This window comes from Protopterus annectens, chromosome 2.part2 (assembly GCF_019279795.1).
Source record: "Protopterus annectens isolate FY-2018-M chromosome 2.part2, PAN1.0, whole genome shotgun sequence".
Taxonomy (NCBI): domain Eukaryota; kingdom Metazoa; phylum Chordata; order Ceratodontiformes; family Protopteridae; genus Protopterus; species Protopterus annectens.
The window spans coordinates 439116461-439136709 of NC_056730.1; the positions used below are offsets into that span (position 1 = coordinate 439116461).

The 20249-nt window shown below is 44.6% G+C and overlaps 1 protein-coding gene across 1 annotated transcript in view; it reads left to right on the forward strand.

Annotated features, from left to right (window-relative positions):
• ANKRA2 (ankyrin repeat family A member 2) overlaps positions 1 to 20249 on the forward strand; it is a 536537-nt gene that overhangs the window by 206993 nt on the left and 309295 nt on the right. Inside the window, exon 8 of the mRNA XM_044063946.1 lies at positions 19484 to 19507. Within this exon, the coding sequence (XP_043919881.1) occupies positions 19484 to 19507 (24 nt within the window). The remainder of the gene's footprint in view (positions 1 to 19483; positions 19508 to 20249) is intronic.

The following is a 20249-nucleotide window of genomic DNA, read 5'->3' on the forward strand; positions in this document are numbered from 1 at the left end:
GGAGGATAGCATCTTGGTTCTGTTAGGGATAGCACAATCCATGCATTCATGTAAGTGCTTATAAAGTGCATTTGTGTAGGATTCAGCAGTCGTACCTCCATTGTCCATCTGCATGGGTGTCGTGAAGTTTGCCACTTCTATCTTAAGAAGAATGTACTCATTTCTTTCCAAATGTGTCTCTTGCAGTATTGCTTTTTGCACTTTGTATTTCTTAATATAATTCAATACTCTTTTCCTTTTCTGTGATCCAAGGTAGTATGGACAGTGTAGCCATTATGATAAAAAGCTATTGTTCCCTCCTGTTACAAGTTAGTTTTTTTGAATGTGTATTTACAACTGTCATGTTAAACATGCACACACTAATGTTTAGCTGGCTGATCCTTTATACATTTGTTTCTTATCTCCATTTGAACTTATGCCACATTAAGACTTTTTGTTTTAATGAAGACCCTTAAAAAAAACTACATATGTTTTCAGAAACCCCCATTTCCTGTTAACTTGGAGCAAATGCACAAAGCTGTTATCTAACCAAAGTTAAGGTTATCCATGCTAAAGAGCATACTGCAGCCTTTTTCAGCTTATACTGATTGCGATCTGATGTCCTTCATGGATGCATCTGCAGTCATAACAACTGGGTTGTCCTGTCGTCAGGCAGCCCTTCAGTCGGCCGGATTCCAAAGTCCGGGTCCGGCTTCGGCTGATGTCGCACTTCACCCGACGTCATCTCTGTTGGTCTTCGGGTATAAAGGCATCAGCCGACGCCATTTTCCTCAGTCTTTCTTGCCGCGTGGCGCCCGAAGCAGAAGCTGTTCGCAAGTGCCGGTCGGTCGGATCCAGAGATTACTTCTACCGAATACTACTTCGAAGACTTCTAAAGCTAAGTACCCCGTTGGGGACTCTTTCTTGCCTCAGCCGATGTCAGAAAAAGTTAATTGTTTAACCTGTGGGAAACAAATACCTCATAAGGATTTCCACTCTTACTGTCTGCCTTGTTTAGGCCCAGCCCACGACGTAGCAGCCTGTTCGGCCTGTGCTTCTTTCAACCGACGAACGCTTAGGCGTCGGTCGGAGTTTGCTGAACAGTTTTTCGGTTCTGATTTTGCGTATATTATGCCGTCGGATCCTCCGACTACCCAAACTGCTAAAAAACGCAAAGATAAAGACCGACACTCGCGGTCCACAGTTTCGGCCGAAACCATGGTTAAGCAAACCGCGAGTGTCTCGGTTTCGGCCGAAACCGAGAAAACTGATCAAAATACAGCAGAATCTATCACTACCACTGAGGCCCCTGCTACTTCTCTTGAATCGGCCTCAGAAATTTTATCCACTACGGTGGTTGCCACTGACTTATCAGACACCATTCCCTTGGATGTGTCTACCCCAGCACGTGGTGCTGCTAGGCCTCCAGCAGCCATGTCCATTAAGGCCTTTGCCAGGGCCAAAGCAGCCAAAACTACTAGAACAGTGCCTGCTAAACCCCCTACAACCCGGCCCTCTTCTAGTTCACAAATGCTTACTCTGGCAGAAGATTTAATTTCATTAATTAGGGGATCTCAATCTCACCCAGACAGGGCCTCTCAGCACCCAAAGAGACCTAGGGCAGAGCCCCCCGAGCCTGTGTCCTCTGATGATTCTGCTGATGAATCAGACATAACAGACCAGCCAGAGGCTCCTTTCTCCAATTTTGAAGACTGAGATGCTGAAGAATCCATTCCAGCTGCCTCCCCACCAGAAGAATTTTCCTTTGGGGAAACCTTACATGCCATGCGAGAGCAGTTCCAATGGCAGCAGCAGGATTTCTCAGACTCCAGAAAAAGACTTAGAACCTTTCTGCACCTTCCACAACACAGGCCCTTAGCTATACCTCCTGTGCTCTCTGTAGTGGATGATGCCTTCAATGATGTCTGCTCTGCACCAGATTCTTTACCTCCAGCCCCTGCCAAACCAGACAGATTTTACAGGGTACCAGACACTCATCACCACCTTTACAAGGCCCCACTTGCAGACCCGAAACTATATCCCAGGGTCCCAAGGCAGTAGCGACCACAGCTAAAACCCTATTCCTTCTGAAAGGGAAGCCAGGTCTTTAGACAGATGGGGCAAAAAGGTTTACACTTCAGCTGCTCTCTCAGCTAGAGCTTTAAACTGTCAGTTTCACATGATACAATACCAAGAGTTTATGCTTGATCAGTTAACGAAAAGCTATCCTCTGATGAATCAATTGATAAGAAATATGTATTAGAAATGGTAAATAACATACAACAGGTTAGTAACCATTCCTTAAAATGTGGCTATGATGCACTGGAGGCTTCATTTAGATCAGCCATGACTGGCACAGTGATAAGAAGGCATGCATGGCTAAAGGAACAAGCTTTACCGGATCATGTTAAAGCTAAGTTATTAGATGCTCCTATGGATAAGACCAGCTTGTTTGGTACACCTGCCCAGCAGGTAATGAAGAAAATGGAAGAAAAAGCAAAATCTGTTCAAACGGTTAAAGATTTCTTGCAGGTCCAACCCACAAGGTTTAGCAGGAACTGGCCTGCCAAAATTGGTCCTTTCCTGACTCCACAAGATCCCAAAGGGGCAGGAATAGACGTTCCAGAGGCAGAAACCAATCCAGAGGAGGTGCCTACAGAGGCGACAGTGGCAAGGCAACAACAGAGGCACAGACACAACCACTGCCACTACAACAACACAGCCACAGTGACTTAACTCTAAATCCGCCTACCAGGGAACAAATAGCAGCTCCATTAGGCGGCAAATTAACCTTATTTTCAAAGAACTGGCACTATATCACAAAAGACAAGTGGATTTTACAAACCATAGATCAAGGTTACCGGTTCCACTTCCACACTTTACCAGTCAAAAGAGGAATGCCAAATCTACCTCCAAATCAAAAACAGAGGCTCTACAACAGATAATGCAGTTAGCAAACATGGCACCTGTGGAAAGAGTGGCAACAACAGAACAAGGAAAGGATTCTACTCAAGACTATTCCTAGTTCCAAGAAAGGAAAAAAGTTGGAGACCTATTCTCGACCTGTCCACCTTAAATACATACATCATTGTCCCAAAATTCAAAATGCTGACCCTACAGCAACTTCTTCCCATGCTGGGCAAGGAGTGTTGGCTGGTAACTCTAGATCTCAAGGAGGCATACCTGCACGTCCCCATTCGACCAATCTGCAGAAGATACCTCAGATTTCTTGCAGGATCAGAGCATTATCAATTCTCAGCATTGCCCTTTGGCTTATCTACTGCGCCCAGAGTATTCACAAAATGCCTGGCATCAGTAATCGCCCACTGCAGACTACAGGGAATTCAAATTTACCCATACCTGGACGACTGCCTGCTACAAGGGGACAACAAAAGCAAGCTGACAACAGATTTACAAAGGGTCTTTTACTTGCTACAAGCACTGGGATACACAGTCAATTTACAAAAATCAAGGCTGATCCCATCCCAGACAAGGACATTCTTGAAGCGAATTGGACACAGTAAAACAAATGGCTTTCCTAACTGCAGAAAAACAAAGAGAACTCCCTCTTTACTTCTTGGCACTAACAAAACAGAACAAGTTAACAGCAAGAAAAGTACTGCAGGCCTTGGGCTTCATGGCATCATGCATAATCTTGGTTCCACTTGCCAGACTACATATGAGAAAACTACAGTGGTTCCTAAAGAATTTATGGTCCCAACACAGGCACAGCCTAGAAACAGAAATTCCACTAATTCCATGCTTAAAACAGGAGTTCCTATGGTGGGCTCAAGCATGCCAGTCAAACCCAGGGCTACCCTTTCGCAGATGTCAAGCAAGCCAGACCATCACAACATACGCTTCAGACCTAGGATGGGGGGCCCACATGCTGGACAAATGCGTGCAAGGATTGTGGACGCAGGATCAACTTCACCTGCACATCAACCTAAAAGAAATGCTGGCAGTAAAACTGGCAATCCAAAACTTCAGACCATTTCTCAAAGAGGGCCAGTTGATGATAAGGACAGACAACACCACAGTCATGTGGTACATCAACAAACAGGGAGGCACTCATTCATACCCCTATGCAGAATGACTTTGGAGCTGTGGAACCTGGCACTCAGCTACAACATCCAGTTACAGGCAATATTTGTACCGGAAAGAAAATACTCTAGCAGACATATTAAGCAGAACCACATCGGATGCCCACGAATGGATGCTACACCGGACATCTTCAAGACCATCTCAAAGAAATGGGGAATGCCTCAGATAGATCTATTTGCTTCCCTCTCAATCACCAGCTCAAAAGTTCTGCACAAGGACATTCCACCCACTAGCATGGAAAGTGGATTCGCTCTCCTTCAGTTGGAAAGGCCTAACAGCATATGCATTCCCACCTCTTCCCTTGATACACAAGGTATTACTAAAAATCAAGGAAGAACGTCCAAGGATAATCCTAATAGCTCCAAACTGGCCAAGACAACACTGGTACCCACTGCTGAGGAGCATGTCTCAGAACAATATGTGGCCAATACCCTGATGCCTTTGATGTTAACTCAGAACAACTACAGCATCATGCATCCAAACCTAAAAACTTTGCAACTGACTGCATGGAACATCACATAGCAGCAGCTAATCCAGAACTTTCCCAAAGAGTTAAAGACATTATTCTTGAAGCCCGCAGACCTTCAACTAGAAGGAACTATGCAGGAAAATGGAAAAGGTTTGTCATTTGGAGTACTGAAAGAGGAAAAGATGTGTCAAACATAGATATGCCTAACATTCTGGAGTATCTGGCAGAACTTCTACATTCAGGCCTGTCCTACTCCTCCATCAAGATACATGCATCAGCTATATCAGCAGAATACAGCTTTGATCCACCTGTTTTTTCACACCCATTACTCAGACAGTTCCTCAGAGGAATCAAGAATGTAAAACCTCCAAGGAAAGCACCATTACCAGCTTGGGACTTGAACTTTGTGCTAGAAAAGTTGACACCATCACCCTTTGAGCCAGCAGCAACAGCAGACCTACAGCATCTATCGTGGAAAACCGCCTTCCTACTGGCAATAACCTCAGCCAGGAGGGTTTCTGAACTCCAGGCCCTAATGGCAGTACAACCCTTCCTAATCTTCCATCAAGATAGAGTGTCCATGAGGACTAATCCTACATTTATGCCTAAGGTGGTATCCAGAGTGTCTTTAAACCAGGCAATCCACCTACCTACCTTCTTTCCCAACCCACAAAACAGAGGGGAAAGAATACTGCATACCTTGGATGTACATAGACAGCTACGCTACTACCTGGACAGAACAAAAGTAGCAGAAAAACTGATCAGCTTTTCGTAGCCTATGCAACAGGAAGGGAAGGAAAAGCTATTTCCAAACAGACAATCTCCAAATGGATAGGAAATTGCCTACGATTCTGTTACTCCTTCCATGGAAAACCAATTCCACAGAACATAAGACCTCATTCTACAAGGGCAACAGCCACTACCACAGCCTTTTTACGAGGAGTGGCAACCAAAGACATTATTGAGGCGGCTACTTGGACCTCCGTGCATACATTTGCCAAGCATTATAATTTGCCTCTATATTCCAGATCCCGAGCAGGGTTTGCCACTGCTGTACTGCAAGGGATCCTAAACACACCATAATCTAGTTTCTTCCTCCTCCCTAGTTGGCTATGGTATTCTACCCAGTTGTTATGACTGCAGATGCATCCATGAAGGACATAGTACAGTTTTGTACCTACCATAATTATAGATGTCCGAACTGGATAGCATCTGCAGTCAGGATTACCCTCCTTCCCTCTTTGGTACTCCTAGGGTGTTTACCCTCCTAATAGCTAGCTGGTGGGGAGTCTTTTATGGTGTATTTGTTGTATATATGTACATACATGCTTATTTTTGTGTTTACCACTATCTTTTTGGAAACATTGGCATTTATCCAAAATTTTTAGCCTACAAGAGGGCTACTGGCATCTGGGGCAAGAAACACTGAGGAAAATGGCGTCGGCTGATGCCTTTATACCCGAAGACCAACAGAGATGACGTCGGGTGAAGTGCGACATCAGCCGAAGCCGGACCCGGACTTTGGAATCCGGCCGACTGAAGGGCTGCCTGACGACAGGACAACCTAGTTGTTATGACTGCAGATGCTATCCAGTTCGGACATCTACATTTATGGTAGGTACAAAACTGTACTTTCTTTTCTTATCTCTATCTCTCTCCCAGATGCGAAAAGCGTTTTGTGTGCCTTCAGAAAACATTTCTTTTAGCCCTAAGAAAAAAATGCAACACCGGTCTTTTAAATAAAGCTAAATTGTACAGTTTTTTGTTAAATGCATTAAAATATTAAGGCTGCTAGAGAGATTGTTGTTTCTTATTCACTTCCTATAATTTCAAACTGTATTTTTCACTGAACTGCTTACCATTGTACCTTTTATCTTTTGCATTTTCCTAAGCAAAGAATGCTGAGAACTCTTAAAATGAATTGCTTATACCTGCAGACAGCTTGTCTGCATGTAAAATAGTCAGCAATGAATCTTTGTAAATTTTACTGAAAACAGAGTGCACAGCTACCTTCAGACACAGACTTGAGTCCCACTAAACATCTGCAAATGTAAAAAAACTTAGCATTTCCATAGCTTTCATCATTATGTCTTAATTTTTTTTTTTTGTAAGCAACTAGGTTTGAAAACTTGTTCATATAAGTCGAGGGCATTACGTTAGGCATTCACCCTTGTAAATATAAGTCGAGGGCATTATGTTAGACATTCACCCTTGTAAAAATAAGGTAAACTATCTTAATTCTACATACAGTATAATTGGTGCACTTTTGCACTCCACTCCACCCGAGCAGCCCAAGATGACACCATATTAACATTAAACTTGCTTTTGTCCATTCTTTAGTCTTATACTGTAAAGCCAATGTTTCTTGCACCAAAGTACTTGTTTATGTCAGTGTCTTTAACACATGTTATAGTCACTGAAAAGACAAACCCATAATTAAAGTACCCCTGACTACACACCACACAACTGTTTTACTATTTATAACATGCTGTTTATTTCGAGAAGTGTTTTACACAAATAGTAATTAGAATAAAGTTGCTTTACTTGGTTTCTTTTTACCCTGTTTTAGTGTCCTTTAGTACCTTAAAGTGAGGTATATGCATTGCAGTCCAACACACCACACACAACTGTTTTACTATTTATAACATGCTGTTTATTTCAAGAAGTGTTTTACACAAATAGTAATTAGAATAAAGTTGCTTTACTTGGTTTCTTTTTACCCTGTTTTAGTGTCCTTTAGTACCTTAGTGAGGTATATGCATTGCAGTCCACCCACATGTTTAACAAAGTCAGTAAAAGATCTTTTTCAGCCACTTATTCCTTGCAAAGCCATGTTTCATAAATGTGATTGTTGCTTTATAGTCTCCCGTTTATTCTCTAATTTCAGTGTTTCTGGTCCTTTCCTGTTCATCTCAGTCTCCCAGCACCAGACTTCATTTCATGTCCAAGGTATAATTGATTCCTCTATTCAACTCCTGTTTTTTTTTTTTTTTTTTCTCTCTCTCTCAAGAAATTTCCTTTAGAATATTGGAAAATGTTTCACTGGCATACTTTTACTATGAGCTTTATTGCCAAAAGAAAGAGAAGCAGAGTCCCCTTCTGTTGCTGGCTTGCTTTTTGTTGGATAAGCTTTGTTTCCTCCTTATCCTGGTCTGCATCCAGAAATGCCTTTGATCCTCCATGAAAAATATTTTGAATATAGCTGGATATAGCAGCTTGAATCTCACCTGCCTTTGAACATTCCCCGATTGCTAGGTAAAAATGTATTCTGTTCTGCCTTTTGTACAGCAAATAATCATTTTCCACAAACACTCTGCTGTCTCCAGTTTTTAATATTTTTTTTCTTCTGCCACAATATTGCCAAGATGAACCCTTTCTGATGGCATGATTGCATATTTACTAATGCAGGGCTTGGCTGCTTTCTGATAGCCAGGTTTGGAGCATTCACTTGATTTGCACTTTTATTTGACCAAACCTGCTGTGGAATACCAGTCCAGATGCTTAAAATTAATATAGTCTGATGTCCTTCATGGATGCATCTGCAGTCATAACAACTGGGTTGTCCTGTCGTCAGGCAGCCCTTCGGTCGGCCGGATTCCAAAGTCCGGGTCCGGCTGATGTCGCACTTCACCCGGCGTCATCTCTGTTGGTCTTGGGTATAAAGGCATCAGCCGCCATTTTCCTCAGTCTTTCTTGCGGCGTGGCGCCCGGAAGCAGAAGCTGTTCGCAAGTGCCGGTCGGTCAGATCCAGAGATTACTACTTCGAATACTACTTGAAGACTTCTAAAAGCTAAGTACCCGTTGGGGACTCTTTCTTGCCTCAGCCGATGTCAGAAAAAGTCAATAACTGTTTAACTTGTGGGAAACAAATACCTCATAAAGATTTCCACTCTTACTGTTTGCCTTGTTTAGGCCCAGACCACGGCGTAGCAGCCTGTTCAGCCTGTGCCTCATTCAACCGACGAACGCTTAGGCGTCGGTCGGAGTTGCTGAACAGTTTTTCGGCTCAGATTTTGCGTACATTATGCCGTCGGATCCTCCGACTACCCAGATTGTTAAAAGCGCAAAGAAAAGACCGACACTCGCGGTCCGCGGTTTTGGCCGAAACCATGGTTAAGCAAACCGCGAGTGTCTCGGTTTCGGCCGAAACCGAGAACTGATCAAAGCACAGCTGAATCAATGACTACTACTGAGGCTCCTGCTACCTTACTTGAAACGGCCTCAGAAATCTTACCTCCAGTGGTTACTAGTGACTTATCAGACACCATCCCTTTGGATGTCTCTACCCCAGCACGTGGTGCTGCTAGGCCTCCTGCAGCCATGTCTATTAAGGCCTTTGCCAGGGCTAAAGCAGCCAAATCTACTAAATCAGTGCCTGTTAAGCCCCCCTCTACTAGGCCCACTTCTAGTTCACAAATGCTTGCTCTGGCAGAGGATTTAATATCCTTAATTAGGGGATCTCAATCTCACCCAGACAGGGCCTCTCAGCCCCCAGAAAAGAGACCTAGAACAGAGCCCCCCGAGCCTGTGTCCTCTGATGATTCCGCTGAGGACTCTGATATTACAGACCAGCCAGAGGCTCATTTCTCCAATTATGAAGACTCAGATGCTGAAGAATCCATTCCAGCTGCTTCTCCACCAGAAGAATTCTCCTTTGGGGAAACCTTACATGCCATGCGAGAACAATTCCAATGGCAGGAACAGGATTTCTCAGATTCCAGAAAAAGACTTAGGACTTTTCTGCACCTACCACAACACAGGCCTTTAGCTATACCTCCTGTCCTCTCTGTTGTGGACGATGCATTTAATGATGTCTGCACTGCACCAGATTCCTTACCTCCAGCCCCTGTCAAACCAGACAGATTTTACAGGGTTCAGACACTCATCACCACTTATACAAGGCCCCACTTGCAGACCCGAAACCATATCCCAGGGGCCTAAGGCAGCAGCCTCGACCACAGCAAAAACCCTATTCCTTCTCAAAGGGAAGCCAGGTCTTTAGACAGATGGGGCAAAAGGTTTACACCTCTGCTACTCTCTCAGCTAGAGCTTTAAATTGTCAGTTTCACATGATACAATACCAAGAGTTTATGCTTGATCAGTTAACTAAAAAGCTATCCTCTGATGACTCTATAGATAAGAAATATATATTAGAAATGGTAAATAACATACAACAGGTTAGTAACCATTCCTTAAAATGTGGCTATGATGCACTGGAGGCTTCATTTAGATCAGCCATGACTGGCACAGTGATAAGAAGACATGCATGGCTGAAGGAACAGGTCTTACGGATCATGTTAAAGCTAAGTTATTAGATGCACCTATGGATAAGGCCAGTTTGTTTGGTACACCTGCCCAGCAGGTAATGAAGAAAATGGAAGAAAAGGCAAAATCTGTACAAACAGTTAAAGATTTCTTGCAGGTTCAACCCCAAGGTTTAGCAGGAACTGGCCTGCCAAAAATTGGTCCTTTCCTGACTCCACAAGATCCCAAAGGGGCAGGAATAGGCGTCCCAGAGGCAGAAATCAATCCAGAGGGGTGCCTACAGAGGCGACAGTGGCAAGGTAATAACAGAGGCACAGACACAGCCACTGCCACTACAACAGCACAGTGACTTGATTCTAACTCCGCCTACCAGGGAACAAATAGCAGCACCATTAGGCGGAAAATTAACCTTATTTTCAAAAACTGGCACTATATCACAAAGACAAGTGGATTCTGCAAACCATAGACCAAGGATACGGTTCCACTTCCACACTTTACCAGTCAAAGAGGAATGCCAAACCTGCGTCCAACTCAGAAAAACAGAAGCCCTACAGCAGAGAATGCAACTAGCAAAGCTGAGACCTGTGGAAAAGGTGCCATTAACACAACAGGGCAAAGGATTCTACTCCAGACTATTCCTAGTTCCAAGAAAGGAAAAAGCTGGAGACCTATTCTCGACCTGTCCATCTTAAATACATTCATCATTGTCCCAAAATTCAAAATGCTGACCCTCCAGCAACTTCTTCCCATGCTGGGCAAGGAGTGCTGGCTGGTAACTCTAGATCTCAAGGAGGCATACCTGCACGTCCCCATCCGACCAATTTGCAGAAGATACCTCAGATTTCTTGCAGGATCAGAGCACTATCAATTCTCAGCATTGCCCTTTGGCTTATCTACTGCGCCCAGAGTATTCACAAAATGCCTGGCATCAGTAATCGCTCACTGCAGACTACAGGGAATCCAAATTTATCCATACCTGGACGACTGTCTGCTACAGGGGACAACAAAAGCAAGCTGACAACAGATTTACAAAGGGTCATTTACTTGCTACAAGCACTGGGATACACAGTCAATTTACAAAAGTCAAGGCTGATACCATCCCAAACAAGGACATTCTTGGCGGAATTGGACACAGTAAAACAAATGGCATTCCTAACTGCAGAAAAACAAAAGAACTCCTCTTTACTTCTTGGCACTAACAAAACAGAACAAGCTAACAGCAAGAAAAGTTCTACAGGCCTTGGGCTTCATGGCATCCTGCATAATCTTGGTTCCACATGCCAGACTACATATGAGAAAACTACAGTGGTACCTAAAGAATTTATGGTCCCAACACAGGCACAGCCTAGAAGCAGAAATTCCTCTAATCCCATGCCTAAAACAGGAGTTCCTATGGTGGGCTGAAGCATGCCAGTCAAATTCAGGCCTACCTTTCCACAACTATCAAGCAAGCCAAACCATCACAACAGACGCCTCAGACCTAGGATGGGGGCTCACATGCTGGACAAATGCGTACAAGGATTGTGGACACAGGACCAGCTCCATTTGCACATCAACCTAAAAGAAATGCTGGCAGTAAAGCTGGCAATCCAAAAATTCAGACCATTCCTCAAAGCAGGACATTTGATGATAAGGACAGACAACACCACAGTCATGTGGTACATCAACAAACAGGGAGGCACTCATTCATACCCCTATGCAGAATGACTTTGGACCTTTGGAACCTGGCTCAGCTACAACATCCAGTTACAGGCAATGTTCGTACCAGGAAAGGAGAATACTCTAGCAGACATGTTAAGCAGAACCACCTCGGATGCTCACGAATGGATGCTACCGGACATCTTCAAGGCCATCTCAAAGAAATGGGGAATGCCACAGATAGATCTATTCGCTTCCCTCTCAATCACCAGCTCAAAAATTCTGCACAAGGACGTTCCACCCACTTGCATGGAAAGTGGACTCCTCCTTCAGCTGGAAAGGTCTGACAGCATATGCATTCCCACCTCTTCCTTGATACACAAGGTATTACTAAAAATCAAGGAGGAACGTCCAAGGATAACCCTGATAGCTCCAAACTGGCCAAGACAACACTGGTACCCATTGCTGAGGAGCATGTCTCGGGACAAAATATGGCCAGTACCCCTGATGCCTTTGATGTTAACCCAGAACAACTACAGCATCATGCATCCAAACCTAAAAACTTTGCAACTGACTGCATGGAATATCACATAGCAGCAACTAATCCAGAGCTTTCCCAAAGGGTTAAAGACATTATCCTTGAAGCCCGCAGACCTTCAACAAGAAGGAACTATGCAGGAAAATGGAAAAGGTTTGTCATATTGCTAACATTCTGGAGTATTTGGCAGAGCTTCTACATACAGGCCTGTCCTATTCTTCCATCAAGATACATGCATCAGCTATTTCAGCAGAATACAGCTTTGATCCACCTGTCTTTTCACATCCTTTACTCAGGCAGTTCCTCAGAGGGATCAAGAATGTAAAACCTCCTAGGAAACCACCATTGCCAGCTTGGGATTTGAACTTTGTGCTGGAAAAGTTGACACTCGCACCTTTTGAACCAGCAGCAACAGCAGACCTGCAGCATCTATCGTGGAAAACTGCTTTCCTACTGGCAATAACCTCAGCAAGAAGGGTTTCTGAACTTCAGGCCCTAATGGCAGTACAACCCTTCCTAATCTTCCACCAAGATAGTGTCCATGAGGACTAATCCTACATTTATGCCTAAGGTGGTATCCAGAGTGTCTTTAAACCAGGCAATCCACCTACCTACCTTCTTCCCAAACCCACAAAACAGAGGGGAAAGAATGCTGCATACCTTGGATGTACATAGACAGCTACGCTACTACCTGGACAGAACAAAAGTAACAGAAAAACTGACCAGCTGTTTGTAGCCTATGCAACAGGAAGGGAAGGAAAAGCGATTTCCAAACAGACAATCTCCAAATGGATAGGAAATTGCATACGATTCTGTTACTCCTTTCATGGAAAACCAATTCCACAGAACATAAGGCCTCATTCGACAAGGGCAACAGCCACTACCACAGCCTTCTTACGAGGAGTGGCAACCAAGGACATTATTGAGGCGGCTACTTGGACCTCCGTGCATACATTTGCCAAGCATTATAATTTACCTCTGTATTCCAGATCCCGAGCAGGGTTTGCCACTGCTGTACTGCAAGGGATCCTATCCACACCATAATCTATTCTTCCTCCTCCCCTAGTTGGCTATGGTATTCTACCCAGTTGTTATGACTGCAGATGCATCCATGAAGGACATAGTACAGTTTTGTACCTACCATAAATGTAGATGTCCGAACTGGATAGCATCTGCAGTCAGGATTACCTCCTCCTTGCCCTCTGTGGTACTCCTAGGGTATTTACCCTCCTAATAGCTAGCTGGCGGGGGGGAGTCTCTTATGGTGTATTTGTTTGTATATATGTACATACATGCTTATTTTTTGTGTTTGCCTTCTATCTTTTTGGAAACATTGGCATTTACCCAAAATTTAGCCTTCCAAGAGGGCAACTGGCATCTGAGGCAAGAAACACTGAGGAAAATGGCGTCGGCTGATGCCTTTATACCCGAAGACCAACAGAGGTGACGTCGGGTGAAGTGCGACATCAGCCGAAGCTGGACCCGGACTTTGGAATCCGACCGAAGGGCTGCCTGACGACAGGACAACCCAGTTGTTATGACTGCAGATGCTATCCAGTTCGGACATCTACATTTATGGTAGGTACAAAACTGTCCTTTCTTCCAGTTTCCCTGATACAGTAGAGAATCTTGTTTTTTTTCTGTGCACTGTAACTCTACTGTTTTTTATTCAGCTGTTTTTGAGAAGTCTCATACTCAGCTAGCCTTTTCTTCATTTCAGCCCCTTATTTTTTGCATTTATTTCTTCATCTGAATAGCCAGTCAAAGATTTTCCTATTTTCCTAGCCTTTTGTTATTTGAATTGATATTCTGTTTCATTGATTTGATTCAGCTCGAGTACATTTGATTTATTTCTCACTTTAAATTAGTGGACACCAATGTTCATCGTGTTTCACTGTTGCAGTCATTACTCTTGGGGTTATCCTGCTGGCAGGCTATCCGCAATTGGCCTGAATTCCAAAGTCCTGGCGTCTGTTGCTGTCACCTCTTCCCTGACGTCAGTGCACCAGGGGTTTTAAAGATGCAGCCGATGCCATTTTCTTCAGTCTTTCTTGCCGCACGGTGCCCGAAGCAGAAGCAGTTCGCAAGTGCCGGTCAGCCGACTCCTGAGATTTTCGTGTTTGAATTTCAGATCCGAAGTCTTCATTTAAAGCTAAGTACCCCGTTGGGGAAACTTTTTTTTCTTGCTCCAGACCGATGTCAGAAAAAGTTAATAATTGCATTTCTTGTGGGAAGCAAATACCTCATAAGGACTTCCATTCTTATTGTATTCCTTGCCTAGGCCCTGATCACAACGTTGCTAATTGCAGGTTTTGTGCTAGATTTAACTGACGCACTATTAAGCGTCTGTACGATTTTGCATTTCATTACTTTGGCTGAAGATTTAATTACACAATGTCATCTGATAGCCATCCGGCTACCACAATTCACAAGAAACGCAAGGAAAAGGACAGGCATCCGAGGTCCAACAACTGATGACGAGGCTTCTTTTAAGCCAGTCGCCGGTTCGCTGGTTCTCAGTGAGGTGTTTTCGCAGCCTCTGACTCGTTACTTCAGAGCCGCAGGCCGCTTCCGACTCCCACGTGGAGCAGACTACGCGTCTGGAAACTTAAGGTATTGGACACTTGGAAAATATTCCCTCAGATGGGTCTGGAGCCTCTGAGCAGGTCAGCTTCTGAGGGTATTTTCAGGCCTACACAGTTATATATAAAACTGACTACAGCTTCAAAGGCAAAGACTAAAGCACCACTAAAGACAAAGAAACAAGTACAGCAAGCCCATGGACAGGCCTCCATGCCTAAGAAACAGATGCTCAAAATGGCCGAAGACTTAATTACTTTGATCAGGGGTTCCCATCCCCCTCCTGATAAGAGGCCTAGGCAAGAGACAGAATATGAATTTTCAGATCAGGTTTCCATTTCCTCTGACTCCTCTTCTGAACAGGAATACTCTCTTCCTCCCTATGAGGAATCCGATGCTGAAGAATCTATCCCTTCAGTCTCCCCTCCTGAGGATTATTCTTTTGGGGAAACCCTGCATACCATGTGGGAGCACTTCCACTGGGAGAGCCAAGATTACTCAGAATCTAAGAAAAGGCTCCGAGACTTTCTTTTACTACCTCAGCACAGGCCTCTTGCTATTCCTCCTGTTTTATACATTGTAGATGATGTATTTTCAGAGTCTGGCCTGTCTCCTGACTCTTTACCCCCTGCACCTGTTAAGCCAGACAGATACTACAGGGTTCCAGATTCACATACATTTCTTTATAAAAACCCTGCTGCTGATCCAGAAACTATTTCTCAGGGTCCCAAAGGGGTCAAGGCTTCCACTGCAAAAATCCCTATCCCCTCTGATAGGGATTCAAGGGCACTGGACAGATGGGGGAAAAGGTTTACACTTCTGCTATCTTGGCTATCTTGGCTGTGAGGGCTTTAAATTGTCAATTTCATATGCTTAAATATCAGCAAAACTTAATGTCACTGCTTAAACAGAAAATGTTAACAAATTCTGAATGTGCAGAAAACAAGGAAATGCAGGATTTATTGCATGCAACTGAACAAGTGGGAAAGCATACTTTGCAATGTGGTTTTGATTCTCTGGAGGCCTCTTGCAGGGCCGCTGTTATGGGTTCTGTCATTAGGCGGCATGCTTGGTTAAAGAAACAGAATCTGCCTGATCATGTTAAAGCAAAATTATTAGATGCTCCATTACAGCATGATACTTTGGTGTTAAAGCAGAAGAGGTGTTAAAGAAAATGGATAACAAAGCGAAATCTATGCAGACAGTTAAGGATTTCTTACAGGTACAGCCACCCAGATTTAGCAGGAACTGGCCTACAAAGAATTGGTCCTTTCCAGTGTCAGACAGGCCACAAAGAGGCAGATACAGATGCCCCAGAGGCAGATCCCAGACCCAAGGCTCATACAGGCCTAAACAATGGGGTGCTTCTACCTCCAAAAGCGGAGAAGACAAATCACAGCCATACAGGAAACAGTCTCAAATACTGTCCTCTGCCAGCACCAAGCACTTATCTTTTGGCAGCCCCCTTAGGGGGAAAACTAGCACTTTTTTCACAAAATTGGCATATGATCACACAGGACAAATGGGTCTTGAACATAGTGTCTCAGGGCTACAGGTTCCACTTTCACACCCTGCAAAGGGCAAAAGGTATGCCAGACCTGCCACACAGTCAGTGGGCAGAGGCACAAAAGCAAGTTTCATCCCTCATGGACATGAGGGCCATTCAGCGATTACCACAGCAAGAGCAAGGACAAGGACTTTACTTTTCTTGGTACCCAGAAAGGACAAAACCTGGAGACCAATACTGGACCTGTCTATTCTAAACACATTTCTGGACATTCCAAAATTCAGAATGTTGACTCTGCAACAGCTTCTGCCCATGCTGGGCAAGAAGGCTTGGCTTGTAACTATGGACTTAAGAGGCATACCTGCATGTCCCAATCAGACAATCATGCAGAAGATACCTCAGATTCATAGCTGGCTCAATGCACTACCAAATGTCCTTCAAGAATGCAACTGCAGTCATAACATGTGGGTTGTCCTGCCTCAGGCAGCCCTCGGTCGGCCGGATTCCAAAGTCTGGGTCCGACGTCGGCTGATGTCGCATTTCTCTCCGACGTCAGAGCGGCTGGAGTACATAAGCATCAGCCGACACCATTTTCTACAGTCTTTCTTGCCGCGCGGTGCCCGAAGCAGAAGCAGTTCGCAAGTGCCGGTCGGTCAGCTCCTGTATTCTTCGATACCGAAGTCATCAAAAAAGCTAAGTACCCCGTTGGAGACCTTTTCTTGCCTCAGCTGATGTCAGAATTAACTGAAAAAGTTAACAATTGTCTTTCTTGTGGTAAACAAATACCTCATAAGGATTTCCACTCTTACTGTCTTCCTTGCCTGGGCCCAGACCACGGTGTCTCGGCCTGTGTTGCCTGTGCTCGCTTCAACAAGCGCACTCTCAGGCGCCGGGCGGAGTTCGCTGAAGACTTTTTTGCCGATAAATTTGCTTACAACATGCCGTCGGATCTTCCGACATTGCAAACTCCCAAAGCGAAAAGACCGGGACCGACATCCTCGGCCCGTCTACCACGAATCACGCCAAAACCCAGCGTGAGTGCTCCGGTTCCCTCGAGATGGTCTCTCCACGCTCGAACCGAAGACACGCATTACGGCGACTCGATTCCGGACATCACTCCGCCAGTTATCGATTTTCCTCCGGATACCGAAACCGAGGAAATGCCCGAGACCATTGCTGTAGACAAGGTCACTCCTGCACGTGGAGCTGCCAGGCCTCCTATGGCCATGTCTATTAAGGCCTACACTAGGGCTAAGGCAGCCAGCAAGACAAAGCATATCACTTCTAAATCCTTACCTCAGCCTACTCCAGAGACACAAATTATGTCCATGGCTGCTGACTTAATTTCCATGATTAGAGGTTCACAGGCCCATCCTGAGAGAGGATCCCAGCCTCCTGATAAAAGGCCCAGGGTTGAACCCTCTGAACTTATTCCTTCAGATGAACACTCTGAGGGCTCTGTCCACTCTGATAGCCAGGAAGAGCTCTTCCAGACCTATGAGGACTCGGATGCAGAAGATTCCATCCCCTTGGCCTCCCCTCCTGAGGATATTTCTTTTGGGGAAGTTTTGCACACCATGAGGGAATATTTCAAGTGGCAAGGTCAGGAATATTCTGATTCTAGGAAACGCCTGAGGACTTTCCTTAAGAAGCCCCAGCACAGGCCCTTAGCTATTCCTCCTGTACTTGATGTTCTGGATTATCTATATTCTGACTCTAGTGCTACCCCTGATTCTCTTCCTCCTGCTCCAGCCAAGCCTGACAGGTATTACAGGGTCCCAGAAACTCATTCCCATTTATTCAGGGCCCATTCTGCTGATTTGGAAACTATTTCACAGGGGCCTAAAGGAGTTTCAGCCTCCACCTTTAAAAATCATTTGCCCTCCAACAGGGAGGCCAGGTCATTAGAGAGATGGGGTAAAAAAGTTTACACCTCCACTACCTTATCTATGAGAGCTTTAAATTGCCTTTTTCATATGTTACAATATCAGGATTACCTTTTAGAAGATTTACAAAAAACTCTAGCCACTCCTGATCCTTTAGACAGGAAGACTTTGCAGGAAGCTGTACATAACACTCAGCAAGTAAGCAACCACTTCCTGCAGTGTGGGTATGATGCACTGGAAGCTTCATGTAGGGCAGCTATGACAGGGGCAGTCATTCGTAGACATGCCTGGTTAAAAGATCAACCTCTACCAGATCATGTAAAAGCAAAACTTCTGGATGCACCTTTGGAAAAGAACAAGCTTTTTGGTGCAAATGCTAATGATGTGTTAAAGACCATCGAAGAAAAAGCAAAATCAGTTCAGACGGTGAAAGATTTCCTCCAAGTTCAACCCCCCAGATTCAGTAGGAATTGGCCTTCTAAAAACTGGTCCTTTCCTAATACAGAAAAGTTTCAAAGGGGTAAGAACAGACGTGGCCGAGGAAGAGGCCAATACAGAGGCCCTTATAGTACCTGGACGACTGCCTCATACAAGCGGACGACAAATTGATGTCGACAAAAAACCTGGATTATGTCATACGATTACTTCAAGCTCTGGGATACACAGTCAACTTCCAAAAGTCAAGACTGCAGCCATCCCAGCAAATAATCTTCTTAGGAGCCAAACTAGACACAGCCTCTCAGATGGCTTACCTGACAGAAGACAAACAAGAGAAGTTAACTTATTACTTCAAAAGCAAAACTCACCCAGATAGACATGCAACTGCAGTTGGATTTTCCCACCCTCCATACCCCTCTATGCCTAGGGTCCACTCCTATCCCTGTTTCTCTTAGCTGGGGATATCTGTTATGGTGTATTTGTTTTATTGCTCATTTATTTGTTTGGAATCCTGTTTTTGTCTTCCAATTTGATTACAGCCTTCCTTGGAGGGCACCTGGCATCTGGGGCAAGAAACAAAATGGCGTCGGCTGATGCTTATGTACTCCAGCCGCTCTGACGTCGGAGAGAAATGCGACATCAGCCGACGTCGGACCCAGACTTTGGAATCCGGCCGACCGAGGGCTGCCTGAGGCAGGACAACCCACATGTTATGACTGCAGTTGCATGTCTATCGGACATCTACATTTATGGTAGGTACAAAACTGTACTTTCTCTGCACTGCCCTTTGGCTTATCTACTGCGCCCAGGGTCTTCACAAAATGCCTGGCACCAGTAATTGCATTTTGCAGACAAAGAGGAATTCAAATATATCCTTACTTGGACGACTGCCTTATTCAAGCAGAGAACAAGGACATTCTACTAATGCATCTGGCGTTTGTAAAAAGATTACTAAGTTGCCTAGGGTACACAGTAAACAAAAAGAAATCAAAACTAGTACCCTCTCAAGCGATAATATTCCTTGGTGCAAGCTTAAAAACAACTGCCCAGATGGCTTATCTCATGCCAGATAAACAAAGGCAACTGACTTCTTACTTCAAAATGTTGGCAACAAAGACCCAGTTATCTGCAAGGAAAATCCAGCAGGCTTTGGGCTTCATGGCATCTTGCATTCTGCTAATTCCATATGCCAGACTGCATATGAGGAAACTACAATGGTATCTAAAAAGTGTTTGGACTCAACATTGCCACAGCCTGGAAACATTAATTACCCTCATTCCCTGCCTGCAACAGGAATTTTGATGGTGGGCACAGGCTTGTCACCACAATAAGGGACAGCCATTCACTTTACCCACAGCCAGGCAGACTCTTAACGGATGCATCAGATTATGCCTGGGGAGCCCACATGGCAAAAAAATGTATTCAGGGTACATGGCCCGCAAGCCAGATGCTTCTTCATATCAATCAAAAAGAAATGCTAGCTGTTCAGAATGCCCCGACAGCTTTCAAGGATCTACTTCATCCAGGACAACTACTGATAAAGACCGACAATACTACAATCATGTGGTACATAAACAAGCAGGGAGGCGCTCTTTCCTAACCCCTCTGCAGACAAGCCATGACTTTGTGGGACACAGCATTGACTTAACAAGTTCACCTGCAAGCACAATTCCTGCCAGGAAAGATAAATACTCTGGCAGATGAACTAATCAGAAACCTCATGGATCCCCACGAGTGGAAACTGGATCCACAAGGCTTCAGCATGATAACAAGGAAATGGAGATGCCCAGACATAGATCTATTTGCCTCCCCTCACAACTGCCAACTACAGAGATTCTGCACAAG